The sequence below is a fragment of the Myotis yumanensis genome, unplaced genomic scaffold (genome assembly GCF_028538775.1).
Source record: "Myotis yumanensis isolate MYYU_CA2020_CCGP unplaced genomic scaffold, mMyoYum1.0.hap1 SCAF_6, whole genome shotgun sequence".
NCBI classification, from domain to species: domain Eukaryota; kingdom Metazoa; phylum Chordata; class Mammalia; order Chiroptera; family Vespertilionidae; genus Myotis; species Myotis yumanensis.
The window spans coordinates 72,681,666-72,705,391 of NW_027223757.1; the positions used below are offsets into that span (position 1 = coordinate 72,681,666).

The 23,726-nt window shown below is 35.1% G+C and overlaps 1 protein-coding gene across 2 annotated transcripts in view; it reads right to left on the minus strand.

Moving 5' to 3' along the window:
- Positions 1 to 23,726, minus strand: part of ZNF451 (zinc finger protein 451) — a 94,044-nt gene that overhangs the window by 12,631 nt on the left and 57,687 nt on the right. Inside the window, exons 10-15 of one of the 2 annotated variants that reach the window (XR_011471862.1) lie at positions 21,431 to 23,037; positions 19,432 to 19,572; positions 18,299 to 18,429; positions 17,213 to 17,399; positions 12,530 to 12,595; positions 1,017 to 3,112 (exon numbers count right to left, since the gene is read on the minus strand). Coding sequence is in view for 1 of the 2 variants with exons in the window: in XM_070418332.1 (XP_070274433.1) it covers positions 3,066 to 3,112; positions 12,530 to 12,595; positions 17,213 to 17,399; positions 18,299 to 18,429; positions 19,432 to 19,572; positions 21,431 to 23,037 (2,179 nt within the window). In the remaining variant the exon portion in view is untranslated. Of the gene's footprint in view, positions 1 to 604; positions 3,113 to 12,529; positions 12,596 to 17,212; positions 17,400 to 18,298; positions 18,430 to 19,431; positions 19,573 to 21,430; positions 23,038 to 23,726 lie in introns of those variants that run through there. The other variant, XM_070418332.1, reaches the window with a different exon arrangement.

A 23,726-nucleotide genomic window follows, 5' to 3' on the forward strand; every position in this document is an offset into this window, starting at 1 on the left:
TACTCTCCTAGCTCAGTGGTCAGCAAACCTCGGCTCTTTGGCCCCTTGAGTGTGGCTCTTCCACAAAATACCACGTGCGGGCGCGCACGTACAGTGCGATTGAAACTTCGTGGCCCATGTGCAGAAGTCGGTTTTCGGAAAGGAGATAGACGAAACAAGTATACAAGACGAGTGTGGATGGGAGAGTTGGAAGGGGTCGACCTCAGCAAACGTACCTCAATCAGATTGAGGACATTTTTAGCAAAGACCAGCTTAGGAGTACCCTAATTAAGTTAATAACAATGTACCTACCTATATAGTTTAAGTTTAAAAAATTTGGCTCTCAAAAGAAATTTCAATCGTTGTACTGTTGATATTTGGCTTTGTTGACTAATGAGTTTGCTGACCACTGTCCTAGCTCATAAGAGCCTTCCTGCTTTTCCATATATATATATATCAAGCTGACTTTTAGATCTTTTCACCCTCCATCTGGCGCTCTCTTCCTCATACATATTTCCATGGCTCACTCGATCAACTTCTTCAGGTCTTTGCTCAAGTTCATATGGTCAGGGTCCTTCCAGACCACCCCACTAAAAATAAGCCTCCCACCCCCACACTGTCTTTCCCCTCCCTATATTCCTTCATTACACTTATCACCACCGGATATACTTGCTTATTACCTAACCCTCTATCCAACCTCCTCTCCTCCAATGTGTGCTCCACAGAGTGGGCTTCGTTTTGCTCACTGATAAATCTCAAGTGCTTAGAACAGTCCGTCGCTGGCAAATAATTAATATTTTGTGAGTGAATGAATGAGTAAATGAATAAAACAAAAAGATAAGCATCTTTGTCAATGTTAGAAACGTTTACTTTGGTAATTTAGTTTATCCATAACTTTCTGTAATGTTATCCATTGATTAAATCTTCCCTCCCCTTTGTAGCTAAATTCAAATAAAAAATTTAAAATTATTTTTAATTGCTTAACAGGTAAAACACAATCACTGACAACTAATTAAAATATTAAACAATTCAATTACCTTTTTAAGGGTCATGATGAAAAGCTGCTTAATAGAGCATCAGTGTACCTCACTCCTGAGTGTGGCAGCTCTGGCACAGAGGTGTTGTTTCTTCTTCTTTCCCACATCTGTTTAGCCACACTTCTTTCTGGAATGTCCTTTATGCTTCTCACTATTGTGCAAGCTCCTGCAGGTGTCTCTAGCAGCAGTTCTCAACCTGTGGGTCGCGACCCTTTGGCGGTCGAACTACCCTTTCACAGGGGTCACCTAAGACCATCCTGCATATCAGATATTTACATTATGATTCATAATAGTAGCAACATTACAGTTATGAAATAGCAACGAAAATAATTTTATGGTTGGGTCACATGAGGAACTGTATTTAAAGGGCCAGAAGGTTGAGAACCACTGCCTAAGGTCTGGCTCAGGGACTACCTCCTAAGGCATTACTTGACCACTTTAACATACAAATTAAAAGCACAACGTAGTCATTTTGGAAAAATGACTGGTAAATTCTCAAGCTATAATCTCTATTTAAAAAATATATACAAGTAGATAGAATAGACCTTTAATATATTTTTATTGATTTCAGAGAGGAAGGGAGAAGAGAGAGACAGAAACATCAATGATGAGAGAGAATCATTGATTGGCTGCCTCCTGTACTCCATACTGGAGATAGAGCCCGCAACCCAGGCATGTGCCCTGACTGGGAATTGAACCGGCGACCTCCTGGTTCATGGGTCAATGCTCAAACACTGAGCCACGCTGGCTGGGCTAGACCTGATATATTAAAAAATAAAAACAAATTGATTTCCAATGTGGGTTGAAAAGACTATACTATAAAAAGACTATGCTGTAATAAAAAAATATAGCAATGCTATTTCACACTAAAATATGTAACTGCAGAAAAAGAACAAAATTCTAGCCATGACTTTTTTCTTTAAAAAAATTATAGAAAATTTTCAACTTGGTAAGCAATTACTACTCAAAAACTTTGGGGTAACATTTCTGGTCAAATGACATGAAGCATATATATATATAGAAACAATATAACAACCCTTCTTAGTCTAATTATGTGATATTTTAATTATTCACAATAGGGACCTCAACATTTAAAAATTAAATATGTAATACCAAACATAGGAAACTGAAAAACAATTTAATGAATAACAAAATGAAGATACATATGAAATAAAAATTTTAAAGGGTTAAAAAAGATTATTCCTGAGTAGACCTGGAACATTATTTTTTTTTTAAGATTATGTTTACACAAATATATAAAAAAGACTATTATTATTAAAAATAAGTTTAATTTTATGCAAGTATTTTGACAACATTCCCTTTAAACAGTAGGTAATGCAAGTCACATAAAAGTCTAAGCAGGTAAAAGGAATAGAAAAAGTTTCTTTTTAATTATTTCAAAGAAATTAGGGTATTCTTTTTATTCTAGCAATGTGCTTCTCTAAGTAAAGCAGGAATTACACCTCTGAAACCCACAAAGAACAGTGCTCGTAACACTTTTAAACTGTTTCCACGATTAGTTTCTATTACTGTCTTCTAATAATCATAAACAGAGAAATCAAAGGTAATTATATACATAGATTAGTGCCACATGAGAAGTAGAATTTACAGAAAAACTAATCTATGGCAGCTTTATTTATTTTCATTTTCACTCCTAAAAAAATAAACTGGAATCACCTGTACTGTACAGGTAAAGAAATAATGCTATTTGGGAAACATATAAACAATAGTCAAGAGCTTTTTTATTTTTCAATTCTTTTAACCTAAATATAGGAATTCCAAGTTCACTGGGAAACTGTCATACCTCTAATAGAATACATGGTTTATATATTTGTATTAACATGTATTTTATTCCTCTACATTTTTTTAAAAAAACACAAAAATACAAAGCAAATATAAAATTTTGAACATGAGAAAGCAAAAAAAGCAGTGTTCCAAATACATCTGTACTAGTTAGTAGATTGCTGGCCTTCTTTAGAAAACAAATTCAAGAATTCATTATCCTGAGTATCTTCAAGGCTACTTGATGCTGTGTGGTAATATCTTTAATTACATTTCCTCAAGGCTTCTTCTAATAGCTTCTTCTAATTCTACATCTGCATTAAAAAACAGAGAATTTTAATATTTAGGGCAGACAACTAATAAACATGTACTTTATGTAAGTCCCATCAACTACATCTGTCTTTTAAAGATGTAAATGAAAATCAAAATGGAGAAACTTATGGTAACAACTTGGAAGTTTCTACATAAACTTTGAATATTTCAGAAAATGAGAACCTGGATATAACCTCAAACTGAGTTATAACATATATGAACTTAATGTGCTAAGGAACTTGCAAGTTTTTTCCATTTAGGAATGTAGATAGTTAACAAATTTCTGAAATCACTGATAGGTAGTCACTAAACATTAAAAAAATCCATGCACTTATTTCCAAAAAGACTTGATGTAATGAATATATGACAAAATAGAAATAGGCAAAACCATGAAATGGTAAAATCTCACAGGCTATTAAAATTTGTTTTAAGCTTCCTAGTCTCTAAAGCAAAGAGTGAAACTCATGGCAATATATATAATGTCTCCTGAGAAGCCTATATTATACTAGAGGCCTGGTGCACAAAATTTGTACACGGTTAGGGTCCCTAGGCCTGGCTGGCGATCAAGGGCAATCAGGGCGATCAGGGCCTTCTGGCTGCCAGACAGGGCCTTCCTTTGTTCCACGCCACCCCCTGGTGGTCAGTGCACATCATAGCAAGCGATCGAACTCCCGAACTCCAGAGGAGACAATTTGCATATTAGCCTTTTATATATATAGAATACACATACGCATTCATTGAACAAATATTATTAAATGCCCACTGTATATCAGGCACAGAAATATAGTAGTGAACAAGAGACATTTTGGGGTTCACAGACCTCTCCATTTCCTCCTTGAGAATGATGCTAACGCCCAGGAGGGTGAAATTAGGTGTCAATTTCTTAGCCTTCCTTAGCCTCTTACACTAGATTTATCTTATCCCACCCAGTAGATTGCCTCTCAAAGCCTACTTGGTTCATAGGACCAGTGATACCTTTAGGATGCAGCTATACATACCTTCCTGAGCTGGGACACTGGTGTTATGTTGTCTGTAGTTTAAAATACTATAAGCTGGTATATACTGTGTTTAAGTTAAACCTAGGTTCTAGGTCAGTGATTTGCCCTCAAATGAATTCAGAGAGATGAAGAAGTACAAAGAAAAGCTAAAAGGCTCTCAGCAAGGAGAATTAAAATGACAAGATTTATAAAGATATGAAAACTCATTATGAAGTTACAGTAGTTAAGAGTGTGGCACTAGTGCAAGAATAGATGAGTAGACCAAAGGAACAGCATAGACATCTCAAAAACAGTTTCCATAAATATATGGAAACTTGATTTATAATAAAGGTGGCACTATAGAATGGTGGGAAAAGATGGTCGTTTTAATTTAATAAATGGTGGTGTATCAAAAAACATTATGAAAAAGAATGGTAATTTGGAATGTATTAAAATTACTTTTATTCATGAAAAGACACCATTAAATGAGTAAAAAGGCAAACCATAGAGTGGGAGAAAATATATGCAATACATGAAACTTGTGTACCCAGAAAGAACTGAAAGATTTTTAACCCAGAAAAAGCAACAAAAAGATAATCTAAAAGAAAACTGTCAAAAATTTTGAAAAGGCCCTAATCAGTTTGGCTCAGTGGATAGAGCCTCAGCCTGCCAACTGAAGGGTTGCAGGTTCGATTCCGGTCAAGGGCATGTAGCTTGGTTGTGGGCACATCCCCAGTAGGGGGTGTGCAGGAGGCAGCTGGTCGATGTTTCTCTCTCATCGATGTTTCTAACTCTCTATCCCTCTCCCTTCCTCTCTGTAAAAAACCAATAAAGTATATTAAAAAAAGGTTTTTTTGAAAAGGCATTGACAAAACATTGTGTCAAAATGGTTATGAAATATTACTCAGCAGAAAAAATAGAAATTAAAACCACAAAGAAATACCAGTATGTACCCATCACTAACTAAAATTAAAAAGACTAATTTACTTCAATGATTAGTGAAACCTTAGATCAATGAGAATTCATATACGCTACTGTAAGAAAAGAAATTAGAACAATTACTTTAGAAAAACTATTTGGCATTACCTACTAAAGTTGAACATAAGCAACTTCTAGGTATATATTAGCAGAAATGTGGACATACGTACACCAAGAGACATGTACAAGAATGTTCATTTAAGTATTACTTATACTATCTGAAAAGTACAAACCAAATGACTACAAGTAATAAATAAATTGTGATATATACATAAAATAGAATATACAGGTATTGGAAATGAGCAAACCAAAACTATATGCTAACATCTGGATGAATCTGTCAAACAATGTTAATTGAAGGCATTCAAACATAAAAGAATATAGACCATGCCTTGTTGTCCAACTATGATGAGCACAGTAAACAGAACTAATCTCTAAGATAATTAAGATGTTTGGATTAGCAGAAAAGGATATTAGCAAAGTTACTAGTATATTTTCACGAACTTACGGATAAGTGGATAGAAAAATCTCAATAGAGTAATGAAAATTATGAAAAGAAAACACAGAACTAACTAGAACTTTCAGAACTGAGAAATACAATATTTGAAATGGAAAATTCACTAGGTGGGTTTAACATTAGAGGCAGCAGAAAAAAGGGTCAATAAAACGGGAAGGTTGAAATTACTGAAAATGAAGAAAAAAGACTGGGAAAAAATGAACAGATGTGTATTTATGCTGCCTAACACGTGTGTAATTGGAGTTCCAAAAGAAAAGGAGACAGAAAGTGAGGCAAAATTGTAAAGAAATGATAACTGGAAATTTCTAAAACCAGGGGGATCCTATAAACTTACAGATACAAGAAGCTAAGAAAACTCCAAGCAGGATAAATAGAAAGACAACTCCATCTAGAGAGACTTTTAAAAACTGCTAAAATCTCAGTACAAAGAGGAAATATTGAAAGCAGCAGAAGGAAAAAAGAAAAAAAGACACACTACACATAGGGGAATAATAATGCAAGTTAGAGTGATTATCATAAAAAAACAATGAAGGCCAGAAGACAATGGAATGACATTTTTAAAGAGCTGAAAGGAAAAGTATTAGTCAACCTGAATCCTAAAGTCAGAGAAAATGTCCTTCAAGATTAAAGGAAAAATAAAGATGTTTTCATACAAATGAAATCAGAATATTCATTACTAGCAAAACTGCATCACATAAAATGAAAGGAAGTTCATTAGGCTGAAGAAAAATAAAACCAGCTGGAATATCTAATCTACTGAATATCACTGGAATGGCACACAAATATTCATATAAAAGAATCCTACAGAAATAAAACTATGTAATAGAATATTATGAATAACTTTACATTGGTACATTTGACAGTGTAGGTAATATGGGTAAATTTCTTGAAAAACAATTCTACAAAACTGACACAAAATCTGAATATTATATTTGTCTATTTTATATATATTTATATATATACACATATGAAAATAAATTTATTAGCAAAAGAATTCCTAGAAATTGTCCAGCTAGCAATTTAGTGGTTGAGCATCAACCTGTGAACCAGGAGGTCGTAGTTCGATTCCTAGTCAGGGCACATGCCAGGGTTGTGGGCTCATTCCCCAGTGTGGGGTGTGCAGGAGGCAGCTGGTCAATGATTCTCTCTCCTCATTGATGTTTCTCTCTCTCTCTTCCTCTCTAAAATCAATAAAATTATTTAAAAGGAAGAATAAAAGAATTCCTAGCAATAAACTCCACCCAAGATATTGCACCAGTGAATTCTATAAAACTTTTAAAGAAGAGATAAAATCAGTCTTGGGAGTAAATTCAACAAAATGGCAGCTCCAAAAATCCATCCCTGCACAGAAACATTGAAACGCAAGCAGAAACCATCAGAAACAACTTTGTCAAAAGTCTGGAAAACACTTAAAGGTTCACAGCAATGAAGCAAATACTGGCATTTTTACTTGCCTTTTCCCCACTACCTCCTTGTTTGGGACCCTAGTCCATTATTCCAGATGGAGCACAGTAGAACTTGCTCACAAATTATTGTGTTTGTGTTCTAATCTGTCTGGGGGCTACCTGAAGGAATGACATAAGGCATTCATCTCTATTTTGTCTAGCTCAGAATCCACTCAGGACAGAAAAGCAGCAGGCATTGCACAACAACATTGTAAGGTTAACAAAAACCCACAGACTGGGCAAAAGATTATGGTTGAGACTGCCTAATACCTAGGAGGAAAAGCCGTTAAGAAAATTTCTCCAAGAAATTAGGGCATTCAAAAGCACTTATGTGTACTGAGGAATTTATGAAGCCAGGCACATGCCCAAGACAGGGTGCATGCTCAGGAGACCCTAAACTTTCACTGTATGCTCAGTGAGGGGCCCCAACACCGTGCCAATATGTAAAGACGGGAGAGGTTTTTTTTTCAATTCCTGGTCTTCAGGGAAATCTCTGTCAAAATACTAGCTGAACACACGCTAAAGGAACAGAGGCTTCAGTGACCAGACATAACAAAGAATATTGTTTTTACAAAAATGGTTGGGAAAACTGCAACCTTCAATAATCAAGAACAGCAAACTCTGGAATCAGATTTCCAGAAGTACTACATTATAATATTTGCATACCCAGTTTTCAACAACAACAAAAACAAAGAATACAAAGAAACAGGAAGGTATGTCCCATTTACAGAGGAAAAAAACTGAGTTAAACTGCCCCTGAGGAAGCCTAGACATTGAACTTACTAGCCAAAGACTTTAAATCAACAAACTTAAATATGTTGTAAGCAACAAAGTAAACCACGGACAAAGGAAACCAGGAAAACAAAGTTATCAAAAAAATGTTATTTCATAATTTCTCTCTATTGATATTCTGGAGCTAAAAAGTACAATTAAAATGAAAAATTCATTACAGGCGTTTAACAAATTTAAGCAGGGGGAAAATATCCAAATTTGATGAACGATATAAATCTATATATCCAAGAAGCTCAACAAACTCCAAGCAGGAGAAACTCAAAGATCCACACTGAGACAACATTATAGTCAAACTGTCAAAAGCTAAAAATAAAAGCAGCAAGAGAGAAGCAATTTCTTACATATAAGACATCCTCAATAAAATTAATAGCTCTTCTCACCAAACACAATGGAGGCCAAAAGTCAGTGAGATAACATATTTACTAACATATTTACTACAACATTTTGTTGTAGTAAAGTACTGAAAGAAAGGGGGAAAAAAAGTCGATATCCAGCAACACTATTCTTGAAGAATGGAGGAGAAATTAAGACATTCCCAGATAAATAAAAGCTAAGTGAGTCTGTTACTAGTAGACCTGCCCTAAAAAAAACCATAACAGAAATCCTTCAGATTGAAACAAAAGAACAACAGACAGTAATTGAAGCTATATGAACAAATAAAGACACTTGTAGGAAGTATGTCTTTGTTTTTTTCTGTGGCTAAGTCTATGTTTCTCCTTATCTCCTTTGTCTCTGGCTTCATTTCATTCTCTTTGAAAGAGAGGTAATTATGGCAATAAAAAAGAATACTGTAATAGGAATTAGAAGACCTATATATTAGTCATGCCTCAATCATTTTGAATCTGTGAATCTGAAGGCAAATAACTTAATGTTTAGAGCTGCAATTTTCAACCAGTGTGTAGCAAAAAATTTAAAGCATGCAATACCTATTAAGTGAGGGGCACTGACCTCTTTTCCGTTAGGTTGTCAAATAAAAAAATGACAACAGCCAACATAATAGCCCTCTGGTGTGAATGGAACAAAATTATGGCTTCTTTTTGGGGGAGGGGGGTCAGATTGGCAAAAAAACATTTTTTGGTGTGTCACAGATTTTTAGTAATTAGTTTATGTGTGCCAGAGATGAAAAAGGTTGAAAATTGCTGGTTTAGAGAGCTAAGTTTTTATGTAAAATGAATGTTTTGCCTTTTACAAATTTTTAAGATTAAGAGCAGTTGCAAAAGTATTAAATTTTTCATAAACATTAACTGAATTAAAAAATGAACACACTACTCTCTTACTCTTTCTTTGATCTTTAAACTGGCCACATATGGTGTTTTACTATTTATATTATAATATTAATAATTATATTGATAACTTATTAATTGAAGGAACTCTTAAGGCAAACTGCTGACATTTACAGAAAGGTGGTTTTGCACTGGCAACCACACACATGATGCTGTCCTCTTTCTATTTTAGTGATTTGAGTCAGAATACCTCTGTTAAGTAGGCTTATTTACAGAGCAAACCTCAGATTTGGTGAGTAATGATGATAATAATAATAATGATCAAAATCACAATAATAGCCGTAGCAATCAATACCATGTGTCAAGTTATTCTAATAAAATAGGTATGCCAGTATTCCCTTTTTTATTTTGTGTGGGGGTTTTTTAAATCCTCACCTAAGGATATTTTTCCATTGATTTTCAGAGAGAGTGGAAGAGAGAAACACAGAGAGAAATACTGATGTGAGAGAAACACATCGATTGGTTGCTTCCTGCATGCACTCTGACCAGGGTCCGGGCCAGGGAGGAGCCTGCAACCGAGGGACATACCCTTGACCAGAATTGAACAAGGGACACTTTGGTCCGCAGGCCGACACTCTATCCACAGAATCAAACCAGCTAGGGCAGTATTCCCTTTTTTAAATGAGGAAACTGACACAAATGAAGTTAAGTGACTTGCCCAATAGTACATAACTTATAAGTGGCAGGGCTGAGTTTTAACCCAGGCAGCCCAAGTCCAAAATCTGCACTGTTCACCACACTATTTGGGCTCTATTTCCTATCTGGTATACAAAATAAGTTACATAGGATCTTTATGATTGGCCTGGGTAGTCAGAGACTGATACTAGTCTATTGAGAAAACAAAAAATATGAGAAGTCATGGCGGGGGCAGATGGGAATAGGGGAGCTACCTTTCCCCAAGGTAAAAAGCCACATGCAAATTTATCCTGACTTCTACCACCATTTGTCAGGCATGTATTTTACAGTGTTGTGTTAGGAAGGGAAAGAGAGACTTGAGAAGTTACTTTGACTTTTTTGAGTTTTGCTATCAGGTCTGGACCAGAACATCACTTTGCTTTCATGGTACTGGGTTAGCAAAATCACCTAAATTCTTCCCAACCAAATGGCCTCAGTCTTAATTTCCCTTATCCAATTCATCTCTTGGCAGCTCTAACATGCTTTAAGTTTCTTATAAGTTTATTCATTCCATTTAGTGCCAAACACTGTGTTAGATGCTGTTGAAATAAAGATAAATAAAACATGATCCTACCCCTTGAGGAGCTCATAGTTCAAAGAAGATGAGAGACACAGATATGCTTATTACTTTTAGAGAGAGGGGAAGGGAAAGAGAAAGAGAAACATCAATGTGAGAAAGAACATCTACTGGTTGCCTTCTGTATGTGTGTCAACCGGGGATTGAACCTGCAACCTTTAGGTATATGGGAAGACGCTCTAATCAACTGAGCCATGCTGGCTATGGTCAGACCAAAAATTTTTTAAAGCCACTTGGTATGGTACAGAGTGAACCTAGAGGAAGCAGGAGTTAGCTCTCTCTAAAGATGGAAAATCTAGGAGAGGCATTGACCATACAAAATTGCTTACACAAATGATAATTATATATGATTCAACCTAAGAGTTAACATTTGAGCTAGTTCCTGTTGGGTAAAAGGAGAAGGGAAAGTAAGGGTATTAGAGGAGAGTGCAGAGATCAGATTCCTTAACTTACATGGAACACTGTATGCTTCTCATTTTTATTATGTATGTTATAATAGATAATGTATATAATTATATACAATAAAATATATGTATAGCAGCAAGAAATGAAATACAACACACACATAACAACACCCTTTTGATTTTTCTTAGGCAACTACTTAAAAGTATAAAGTACCTTCTCTTTCATCCTTTAATGATAATCCATTTTTCAAACTAAGGAATCACAAAAATGTAAAACCTCTCCAAATCTCCAAACCATATAATACATTACATTGATTATGCTAGAAATTCTGATACATATTCAGTTTTTATACATCTCACAATTTTCTGGATTAGCTAGGAGCCCACAAAACTGTAAAGGATCCCCAAATGTGGTTATTTAAAAGTTATAATTTTGTCTGGCGTTTTCTATGGGACTGGTGTGTGTGGCAAATAAAGGTTACAAAGTCTGAACTACGTAGATGCTCAATGGTGTTTATTTTGTAATGTCCTTGATAAGTAACTTAGCAGTTTTTATTTAAAAATCATAAAAGTTCTTTCATTTGTTTAACTCATTATTATGTGGCTGCTATGCACTAAGCTAGTCCTTGAAAGACCAAGATGGGGATAACAACTTGTCAAAAAGCTTGCTTCCAATTAGGCTGGAGATTTACTTTGCTGAACCAGTAATTCTGGCTACAAGAGAGAGATTCATTTTCTCCTTCATTAAATGGATGAATCAACTCCACTGCCAGACTCAGATTCCCAAATTCCTAAGAGTACAAAGCTCTAGTATGGTCTCAGTCAAACTAATTTCATTATATGAGAGATCAAGCAAATACATAGAAAACAAATCAGTTAGGCCACTGTGTGTGCTTGTGTAGCCACATTTCCCTCCGTACATTCGAATTGCCACATTCTCCTACTGTTGTCCTTTATGTCGAAGATACCAAGTAAAGTATCAGTGAAGCTTAAAGTATTTTCAAAAATCCGTTGTTTCATTTCTTCCTGTGATTATTTAAAATCAGTATATGATGGAAAAGCCAAAGTAAAAAAATGGGCATATGACATAGACAAATAGTGGTATAGTCAGTAAATTATTTGTTGTAAAGTTCTCTTTAACTTGTGAAAGGAAATATGTAGATTTTCCTTTGAAAAGAGGGAAAATTTTTAATTATAGAAACAGCCCATTAATATTTAGACACAGCCTATTAATTATAGAAACAGCCCATTAATATTTAGACGTAAGAGTTTGCTTTCATAGTTCTGCAAAACTTTTAATCTACTCAAAGTAAAAATCAGGAAATCAAAATTTTCTCTAAGTGCCCAGGGGTTAGCAAACTTTTTCTGCAAAGGGTCAGAAAATAATTATTTTAGGCTATGGCAGGGGTGGGGGATAGTCTATACTGTTTGTGTCACAACTACTCAACCTTGCTCTTGCAATGTAATAGCCACAACACAGTCAATACTTAACAGGAGTGTGTTCTAATAAAACTATTTAAAAGCTAGATAGTGAACTGGCTTTGGTCCAAGGGCCATAATTGGCTGATTCTTGTTCTTGCCTCCTAAATTAGTATTACACCTAAATCATCTTACATGAGAAAATGCAAACTATCCTTTGAATGAGGAAATAACTATTTTTAAGCTGAGGGGTAGGAGGGGATAGGGGGAAATGAACAGGTGAGAGGAGAAAATAAAAAACCAGATGAGATACACTCAAGAAGGGAAAGGATTAATTATTCCATTAGGTTACCTTCTGTGGATCTGAATTCTTCCATTGAAGTACTTTTTATACCCAGGTTGTCATCACTGTCACATTCTATAAGGCAGAATCAATAAATGCAAATGAATTTCTGAAGAAGTTATTGTGTCATAATTTATGTATTCTCAAACAACATTTATCAATGACTTCTCCCATACCCAAGCTTACTAATTACCATCCATTAGAACACCAATTTCCCTTTAGGTTTGTTTTTGTTGTTGTTGTTTATTTTTTTAAATGATTATCAAATTACATAAATCAAGAATAAAATAAAAACTAATAGGCAATTCAATTTTAGTTCTATAGTCAAAGAATTATTTGAAAAAGTTCTTTTAACATAACTATTGAATAGAAAATTCTAGTATTTAAAAAAACTAAATTATAAGACACCAGTAAACTCCAAAGTTTCACTTGCATGAAATCATCTTACAACCTTGGTGCCATATAAAATTCTCCTATTTTTGAAAATCATATGCATTCACCTCTATAGAGACCAGAGAATTAACAATGCCTCTGCATGGGACAAACTTATTCAACTCATGTTTTATATGCTTTTATAATGAGAGCTAAGGCTTTATGAAGATGATATAACTGACCAGATATTGCCAATGTCACTTCAAATTTGAACCATAGTGTATCAATGACCTAATATTTGGCTTTTGGGCTTTTTACTCTAACTACATTCACACACACACACACACACACACACACACACACACACACACACACGGACACACGGACAAAAGTAAGTTTATAGTTGTGAGTATACAACACAATTTATTCTTGTATTATTATTTATTATTTATTTTCCATATGAACAACTGTAAACCAACTTTTGCCCTACCCTGTATATAGCTCAGAATGATGGAATCAGGGTTTAAATACCTAAAAACAAGTCAAACGGACATATTTGCTTCTCTGGAAATATTTAAAAACTTAAAATATACATTTAAAAGTTAAAGACTTGTAATTGTTTATAAATAAAAATCACTGCATATCCCTTATATTCTTTTGCTGCAAAAACTTGTTATTAGAAGTTATCTTTTGCCATTCCAGCAAAAATACTATTGCTTTTTCTACATTCTGTTATATGCACCTGATACTTCAAATATTCCAAGCAATGTTTTAGGAAAACAAAACATTACAGTTACAACTTGAAGAATAACAAATTAAGTTTAAAACATTGGGTACAAAGATAAAATACCCAAGCTTTCTGTTATTATAATTCAAAGTCAAGGCCTGTCAGAAGCAGAATGTCTTAACTGGTCTAAACAATTCATCATTGCAGCCATTGCAGGACATGAGCTCCACAGAGACAGTGCTGGGTCAAGTGTGAGCAGGACAGGCACTGGGAGACTCTGTGCTCACTGAGGAAAAGTAACTAGTCATGGGTAAAGGGGCTCCTAAGAAGCCGAGAGGCAAAATGTCATCTGCTTTCTCTGTGCAAACCTGCCTGGAGGAGCACAAGCAGCAGCACCCAGATGCTTCCATCAACTTCTCAGAGTTTTCTAAGAAGTGCTTAGAGAGGTGGAAGACCATGTCTGCTAAATAGAAAGGAAAATAGCCCTGGTTGGTTTGGCTCAGTAGATAGAGGGTTGGCCTGGTTGAACGGTCCCAGGTTCAATTCTGGTCAAGGGCACATGTCCGGGTTGCGGGCTTAATCCTCAGTAGGGGGAGAACAGGAGGCAGGAGGCAGCCGATCAATGATTCTCTCTCATCATTGATGTTTCTACTCTCTCTCCCTCTCCCTTCCTTTCTGAAATAAATTTAAAAAAAAATTTTTAAAGAGCAGAAAATAACAAGTACTGGCAAATGTGTAGAAAAATTGGGAACCTGGTGCACTGTTGGTGAGAATGTAAATAAAATAGTATTGTCCCTGTGAAAATCGGTAAGGTAGTTTCTCAAAAAATTAAAAATAGAATTTGCATATAATCCAGCTATTCCATTCCTGGGTATATACTCAAAAGAATTGAAAGCAGGGTCTTAAAGAGATATTTGTATACCCATAATCACTGCAACATTATTTGCAACATTATTCACAGCAGCTAAAATATGGATACAATTAAAGTATCCACCGATTAATAAGTGGATAACCAAAATGGTGTGTGTGTGTGTGTGTGTGTGTGTGTGTATATACATATTAGAATATTATTCAGCTGTAAAAGGAAGGAAATTCTGACATATGCTATAACATGGATGAAACCTGAGGACATTATGTTATGCTAAGTGAAATAAGCCAGTCACAAAAAGACAAGTGCTGCATGATTTCACTTATATGAAATACTTAGAACAGTCAAAATCAAAAAAAGAAAGTAAGTGGTGGTTACCAGGGGCTGGGGGAAAAGGGGAATGGAGAGTTATTGTTTAATGGGGATAAAGTTTCAGTTTTGCAAGATGAGAAGAGTTCCGAGATGAATGGTGGTGATGGCTACACAACAATATAAATGTAGTTGATACTACTAACCTGTATATTTCAGGATGATTAAGATTATAAAGCTTATGTTTTGTACATTTTACTACAATTTTAAAAAGTTGGAAAAAAACTAAAAAAAATCTATTGGCTAGGAATCATATTTTCTTTTTACAGTATTAATAAAAATAGCTGCTATTTATTAAGTACCTATAGCATTTTATACATATCACTAATTTCTACAACCTTATCGATATGAAAAGTGAGACTCATAAAAAGTTGAGTAACGTGCCTGAACTCACACAGCTAGGAAGCAGCAAAATTAGCATTCAAACCAAAGCCCATGCCATTCTTTATGCATTTCACAAAAATTCAGAATAAAGTACACATGTGCTCCCAAAGAGCAGTAAGTTCAACCATTGTGAACAAATGATTACAAAACCCAAAAACCTAGAGCATAAAAGAGGCATTTGCAAGGGAAAAATCAGCATATAACAATAACCTATATCTTACCTCTATCCCTAATATACCCATGCAGACCTACTCATATGCAGTTCTCATTCCAAAGTTGAAATAAAGGCAGGTCTGTAAAGGCTTCACATTCTAAATTGTAAAACAAACACTCCCAAAAGCATCAGCAAAAAAGAAGAAAAGAGGGGTTGGCTTATGGTAGCAAAGGTAAAAATTTTACAGGATATTAAATAAATGTTAAGAAAAAAAGGATGGCGAAAGAGTAGAAAAAGAAGACATTTGGAAAAAAACAACAACACCAAAGCTTAAAATAAAAGAATAGGTAAAACCAAAAACTGCAGAACAGAAAGATAAAAGTCAATACTAAGACATGACACAAATATGTAAAAGTTAATTTTCCTTTAAAGTATATAGTTGATCTCGATTAATGAATGACTCCTAAGTTTGTGGAAGTGAATTAATTCACTGTAATAAATGACCCAACAAAATTCTTCAGAATGGGTTTTCAATCAAAATGTGGCTCCAAATAAGTTGAATGAAAAAAATAGCTAGGTGAGCAAAGTTGAAAAACTTAAAGGCATATAATAAAAATGCCAAAAAGTAGTTAGTTTTTCATGGAGGTCATTCATCAATACCTTCTGTTCTTACTCATAACTGCAAATTCTAGGGCATTTAAAAAGCATTATTTTATTCTCTTCTACTCACATTTATTTCAGAAATTCTGAAAAAAAGAAAAAGAAAACCCCTTCTGAAGCTCTAGAATTACATTCTTTCTTAAATACTGGTGAAACTGGACAATAGTACTCTCTTTCTTTGAACAATTTCAGAAAGACAGAGAAGAGAGTGTAAGTTTCAGGACTAGGATGGGGAGTACCTAGCCCTTCCAAGGAACTAAAGAGCCTGGCCAGCATGGCTCAACGGTTGAGCATTGACCTATGAACCTAGAGATCACAGTATAATCCCCAGTGTGGGGCATGCAGGAGGCAGCCAATCAATGATTCTCTCTCATCATTGATGTTTCAGTCTCTCTCTTCCTCTCCCGTCCTCTCTGAAGTCAATAAAAATATATTATAAAAAGAAAGAAAGGAAACTAAAAAAAAGATCTTTCAGAGCTTCATTTTTTTCACTGTCAAATTCTTGAATCGTCTTTTTCTTGGGGAGGAGGGATACTGACATTATTATTTATTGCTTTCTGGATTCACTTTTTTAAAAAATATATATATTTTATTGATTTCCCACAGAGATGAAGGGAGAGGGATAGAGTCAGAAACATCGATGAGAGAGAAACATTAATCAGCTGCCTCCTGCACACCCCCCACTGGGGATATGCCCGCAACCAAGGCACATGCCCTTGACCGGAATCGAACCTGGGACCCTTGAGTACGCAGGCCGACGCTCAATCCACTGAGCCAAACCAGTCAGGGCTGGATTCACTTTTAAGAACTTTGTTTTCTGAAATATTAAAGATAAATTTGGAATTTCAGAAACAAAGTGAAGATCTAGATTCTTAGTTTTGTAAAATTGTCCTAACATTATTTCATATCATGAATATGTTATATACATGAATATAGATTTTCTCTATTAGATAAAAAATGTTTCAAAAGATTATGAATTCATTCTAGTCTAAAAAACCTAAGAATGGAAGTGAGGTAAGGAAAAAACAAATAGAAGTATGAGAGCATGATGGTTTAGTGAGCAGGCAAGAGTTCACGAGTGGACAGCAGTTTATTATTTCTCTCAGCAGTGTAGTCTCCTCCTCTTGGGTGGTTTACATTGTGACTGCAGCTGCATACCTTTGGTGGTATCAGATATGCTATTTAACAAGGCACACATCATATCACCCTCTAAGTGGTGAGGGTTTAGTATATGTGCTGGCCTCTGAGTCTTCTTAAATTGATTCTCTAGCTCCAGAAAACCTTGATCTCCTGAGAGGATGGTGAAAGGAATTTGCTTCGGTAGTTGTTCATCTAGACGGCCAGCCTAAGTTGGAACAAATAGCAAATGTTGATAAAAGTTATCATTTGAGTTTCAAATAAAGTTACATCTATTTCAGAATGAATACACACCTAGGAAGGATATAGATTGTTTCCTAGTTCCCACCAAAGTCAAGATCTCCTTCATAAATGAAATACACCACATTTAATGAAATGTAAAATACCATCAACTGCAAGATAAGCTATTTTATGTGGAAGGAAGGAAGGAGGGAGGGAAGGAAGGGAGGGAGGGAGAGAGGGAGGGAGGGGCCAAAAGGAGTCCAATAGGAGGAGGCCCCTATCTTAAAGCTGAAATGCTATAAATCAACCACAGAGAAAAGGTAAGCAACCTAGCTATCACACTCAATATTGGCACTGGATAGGTGGAAAAAGAAATCTCTTGTGGTTTAAAACATAAGCATCATTCAACAAGTTTTCAGAGTAAATTCATGTTAGAAATGTGACACATAAATCTTTAAGCAGAGAATTTAATTTAAACTGGTCTCAGGCTGGTTGTTTCTCTGGGTGACTTGCAAAGCAGAAGCAAATGCAAATCCTGTCTAGCCAACAGTGATTGTTAAGGTGCCTCCCAATTTCAGAGATGTTAAAACGTGAAAGTGTCTTAGTATACCTCAAGTGCAGTGTCATCTCTTGATCATTTATTCCATAAATAGTTGAGAGTTTACTATGGTACCTAAGAGTCTGCTAGAAGTTAGGGAAAAAGCAGTAAATAATTAAGCCCTAGTCTCTGCCCTTATAGTAGTCATAAGTAGAACCTGATATAGAAGGTTTAATACAAAAATATAATACTGAAGAATGATCTACAGTCTCGTTATGATTAAAGTGGGGGGAAAATCCAAATGGGTCCTAGATTCACATTAAATGTGGAGTAAAACAATGACTCACATGCATACATATGGCAAAATCAGCAGCATCTTTTCTTTTACTACAACGAGGATGAAGGAAGAAGCATCCAATCCTATTCAGGTAATTATAGATCTTACAGTTGAGTGGAGGCTTCCAATTGGTGTTTCCTCCTATTATTTTTTAAAAAGGCATAAATGATAGTCAAATGGGAGAAAAAGAATCAAACACTAGATACAACTTAAAATTTTATCAAGAAAACACACTAGTGGGAAAAAAAAAAGTGTTCTAGAGAGAAAGTACCAGATTAGAATGCAGAAGAACTCAGTTCTAGTGCAGGTATCACCATCTTGTTGCTTTACAATCTTGGGAACGTAGACCAACTTCCCTGAATCTGCCTATTCATCTGAAAACTCACAGGGATATTAAGGAGAATCAAAAGTAATATGTGAAAATTTTTTGAATGGTATCGTTCCATATGAATGTAAGCATTAGTGGTTTTTCACAAATATGTCAAGGCTGTCTTGTGGAGAGACATGATGGGCAATTAGCAAAGCTAGATTTACGAAAAGGTTGTATTGGCTAACTTATCCAGGTCACTATGTTTCTATCTTAAATTCCAATTCTCTTTATATGTGGCTTCCTATCAAACATGAAGTATATCAGATGCTCATTATACTAAACTTCTGTAAGTCAAAGAAGTCTTTTTCCAAGGTTTGGTCAATGGTGTGTAAAAAGATTTAGATAAAGTTGCACATTTTTTAATAGTAGCATAGTTGCCACAAGGCCCAAGTTCAAAAGCTAATTCTGCTACTTATTAGTTTTATACTTCAGAAAAAATAAATTTCTCAGCCTACTTCTTTGTATTTTAAAATCAGTAAGCATGCATTAGCACCAAGTATAGTACCTGGCACATTGAAGGTATTAAATAAAGGCTTTTTCAAGCTGTATCTAAAGATCGATAAATTATGGGTGACCAAAGAGCTAACATTTACCATAGAGAAATGTAGAAAAAAAAATATTCTAGCAGAATAACTATCATGTAAATTGACAATATTGCAATATGTTCCTATGTTCAATTCAGGAAGGTTCAAGAGGAGTCCTTTAAAGTGAACCATATTCTAAGAAGAAAACAAAAGGGGGATTGCCTCAAATGTTTTCCTTATTAATCATACCTTGAAAGCCCCAAATAAATGTTCCTTGGTTAAGATGCCCTGGTAGATGACCAAAAAAGTTGGACCAGTTATCAAAATCTACAAATACTATATGAGTCATGGTTCGTAGGTAATCCAAATCTGGAAGCTCAACAACTTCATCTAAGAAAAAAACATTAATATGGATTCAGTAAGAATTAGCTAAAAACATTGTAATTTCTCAGAGAATTAGTATGCAAAATATTAATCTTGCATGTTATTCTCATCTAAACCTTTTTGTAAAGTTCAAACCTGTACATGACACAGTACATTTAAGTTGGATAATTTCGTTCTTTTCCTAATGTAGACTGATTTATTAATAGCCCTCTGGCTTGTGATTAAACATCATATGGAGCAGAAATGAGATAACCTACAACCTGCACCATAAAGTGGTGCATAATAGGCACTGGTGACACTTCAGTACTTTCACTACAAGCACATCTTTCTTGGTTCTCTCAGATTCTTTCATCCTCTACCACACTCCAACTCTCCCTCCCTTTCCCTTCTTTCACGCTTTTCTACCTTGACAAAGCCTTAAAGTCTCTAGTGGTAGCAATGAAAACCTTAAAATGTTAAATTATTTATAAAATAAATAGCTTCTGCTCCACCTAATAGAGACTCCCTCAAATATACTACTGCATCCCCTCCCATTTCCAAGCCACCCATCATCTTATATCTTTTCTCAAAATTCTAATTATTGTAGATTTAGATACTACAATCATCTTCTATTAAACACAACCAATCCAAATTCCCAAAAAAATAATCAGAAGAGCAATAGAAAAGCAAAAGAAAACATAAAACGGGGTAAACACAGGTTTACTGTTTGAAGTAGTGTTAAATAGGTCTGTAGTATGTCAGTTAATAATTTCTTACATAAAATATGCCATGACTAAAGGTGATGCTGAGATCTACATGTGCCAGACAGCAAGCCTGTAAAAATTCAATATTTCATAAAAATACTTTATTAGCCAAATTTTCAGGTATCCTCATTGTCTCTACTCTACATGGTAAAACTTATCAAGAGTTAATATTTATGGTAAAGGAATTAAACAAAGAAAAAAAACAGTTCATAGATACAGACAACAGTATGGTGATTATCAGAGGGAAAGGGGGTTAGGAGGAGGTAGAAGAGGGTGAAGTGGGTATAGATGGTGATGGAAGGAGACTTGACTTGGGGTGGTGAACACATAATGTACTGTATAGATGATGTATTATAGAATGGTACACCTGAAACCTCTATAGTTTTATTAACCAATGTCAACCCAACCAATTCAATAAAAATTTTTTTAAAGGATATTAGACTTGCAATTATACTCTAAACAAAACAAATTATATCTCTAAACAAAAATATTGCACTCTTCTAGGCTTATTTAATCTTACCATATAGGAGAAGAAAAGTCTTGAGTAAGTACAAACAAGGGATCCACACCTCATTTCTTTCCCTGGTTTTTGCTACCACTTGTAAGTCTACCTCTAATTCCTATTTTAACTATAAGTAAAAAACAAATCATAACAAAAATATACAAATTCTAAAGTGACCTTGAAGATTTCTTGTACTTATAGAATAAGGCCAAAATAGAAACAAAAAGAATTCTACTTGATTTATCATCACTTGAATTAACTAAAATCAAAATAATATGTCCAGGATAACTTTAAAATCTTACTTCCTGAAACACTAAATTTCTTTCATCTCTCAAAATCCCCATGCTTTTTGTAAAAGAAAAAATGTTATCTAAAATATATACTACTTAAAGCTAACATACACTCTTGGTCCCCTGAAGTTTAGAAAATGGCTGGCTGGATGTAGTAGTAGGAATATAAATCCCTACATAGTATATGCTACAGTAATTAACTAACGTTTCATCCAATCATGCTTGTTGCTTTAAAACTGAATCATCAGTTTTCACAAAAATGATGGCTATAATACACATTTCTACATTAATATAGAAACCTGCACAGACATTAGAGTGGTAAAGCATACCTATATTCTGACAGCTGAGGTCATTCTCGGCTTCTTTCTCCATGTCTGAATTTTTTGGATAGCTTACCGCCTGTTTCAGTTTTCTCTCTGTACGTGAGGCATTGGCAGCAAACTTGTACGGGCTTGTTTTTTCAAATCCAAAATGCGCCACACTGGGTTTCTGTAAGAAGCAATGTTTTGTGTGGAAGTGCTGCTGAGCACTCTCAGGATCATGAAACGCTTTGGTGCAGGTGCCACACTTGATTACATACTGCTGCTCCTCCTCCACTCTCTTTGCTTCGCTGTGCACTTGATGGATGTGAGTGTTCATGTCAGCTGCATTCTGTGCTGTTGCTGAACACAAACTGCAGCGAAACCACAATTTACCTTTATCCAGCATCGTTTGGAGACATCTACTATAATCTTCTCTTCTGTTGACTTTACAGATGTAACTCTCACGGCAACCACAGGTTAACAGATTACTGGTCTCTAGCACAGGAAAATCATTCTCAGTTTTAATTGAAATTTCAGTTTTTTCTGGCACAAACACATAATCAATGCTGTGGTGCTCCTTATAATGACTCAAAAATTCTTCTTCCACATTAAAGGTTAGATCACAAAGCCCACAGAAGTACTTAATCTTTATCTCATTGTCATGTGCATCCTGGCAATGTCGGTAAAGTGTTTCTATCTTGTGAAAAGTCTTTTTGCAATGGGCACAGCTGTATCTATGAAACTGGTGACTTGCTAAAGACATGCAATGCTGTTTTACACATTCTTGGGAATCAAACATATCTTCACAGATTCGGCATTGCCATTTACCCCTAGGAGGACTGTTTGATGGGGAATGATCAACGATAGGAATAGTTGAAGAAGGATTCTTAACAGTCAAATTACTCCCCAATGTTGTAGAGGATGATGGCAAAGTTTCACTTTCTACCTCATCTGTCTCATAAAAATACCTGTGACCACTATGAAATTCAGTGACATGTGCCATGATAGTTTCTTTCCTTGTTAACTCCTTTTTGCATGTTCGACACCAGAAAAGAAAGTTATTTAAATGTGCCCCTCCATGAATCCGGCTCATATGTAAACGGATTACACCTGAATCTTCACAAACCTTTCCACAAACCACACACTTATAACACATTGTATTTGCTGAGAAAACATGCTTTTCTACTAAATCTTCACTTGGGAATCGTTGATGACATTCACAAAACCAGGTTTTAACAACTGACTTTCCTTCCTGGACACAAACCGTACCTTCATGGCTTTTACCTTCTAAGTTCATCTTCTTTTTTGGAATGGTACTGCAATCTTGTGAGCTAGATTCTTGGAAAGACATAGTTCTTTTAAGTGATGAAAATTTCGATTGATCTAGCAATAGATTCAAGTCAGAAGGAGATTTGTTCCCTTCACTGATGTAGCTATAAAGTAAGACTGATTCTTCCATTGAGTTAATAATTCGGACTTTGTGTCCTAAATTTTGCTTGTGGTTTCGGGTACTGCTTTCATTCACAAAGGCTTGGTTGCAATTTGGACAATAACCTCTTAATATGAATTTCTCTGCAATCTGGGCAATGCTTTTCTCAGCTACAGCTACAGGACCAGCATTCCGACAACGAACTCTAAAGTGGTAAGAAAAGGTGAAGGGAATTAAGCAAAACAAAACAAAACAAAACTCATAGACACAAACAACAGTATGGTGACTGCTAGAGAGAAAGGGGGGTAGGGGGAGATAGAAGACTGGGGTAAATGGTGATGAAAGGAGACTTCACTTGGAGTTGTGTACACATAATACAACATACAGGTAATGTATTATAGAATTCTATACTGACACCTATATAATTTTATTAACCAATGACACTGCAATAAATTCAATTAAAAAAGACTTAAAAATAAAATGGATAAGAAATACTCTTTCATAAATATTTTCTAAATGCAGTATCTCTGCTTTTATTGTAGGAATTATAAAATAAACAACATATACATAAGCACTAAAAGATATTTCTCAGTAAAGATGCATATAATATTCTATCAGTACAATGTACCTGAGTATTACCTACATTTTGTCTGTTTCTATCCTATATACAAACGGGTAAAACTAGAATCAAAAGATTTTTTAAAAATCAGACAAACTTTTAAAAACTAAGAACAGAATCAAATACACTGACAGAGGACCTTATCAGACAAGCAATAATTTCTTTATGATAATTAAACTGGGGGAGGAACGCTATGGTAAGATTCTCAATAACCTGGTACCCGCCAAAACCAGTTTGGCTCAGTGGATAGAGCGTCGGCCTGCGGACTGAAAGGT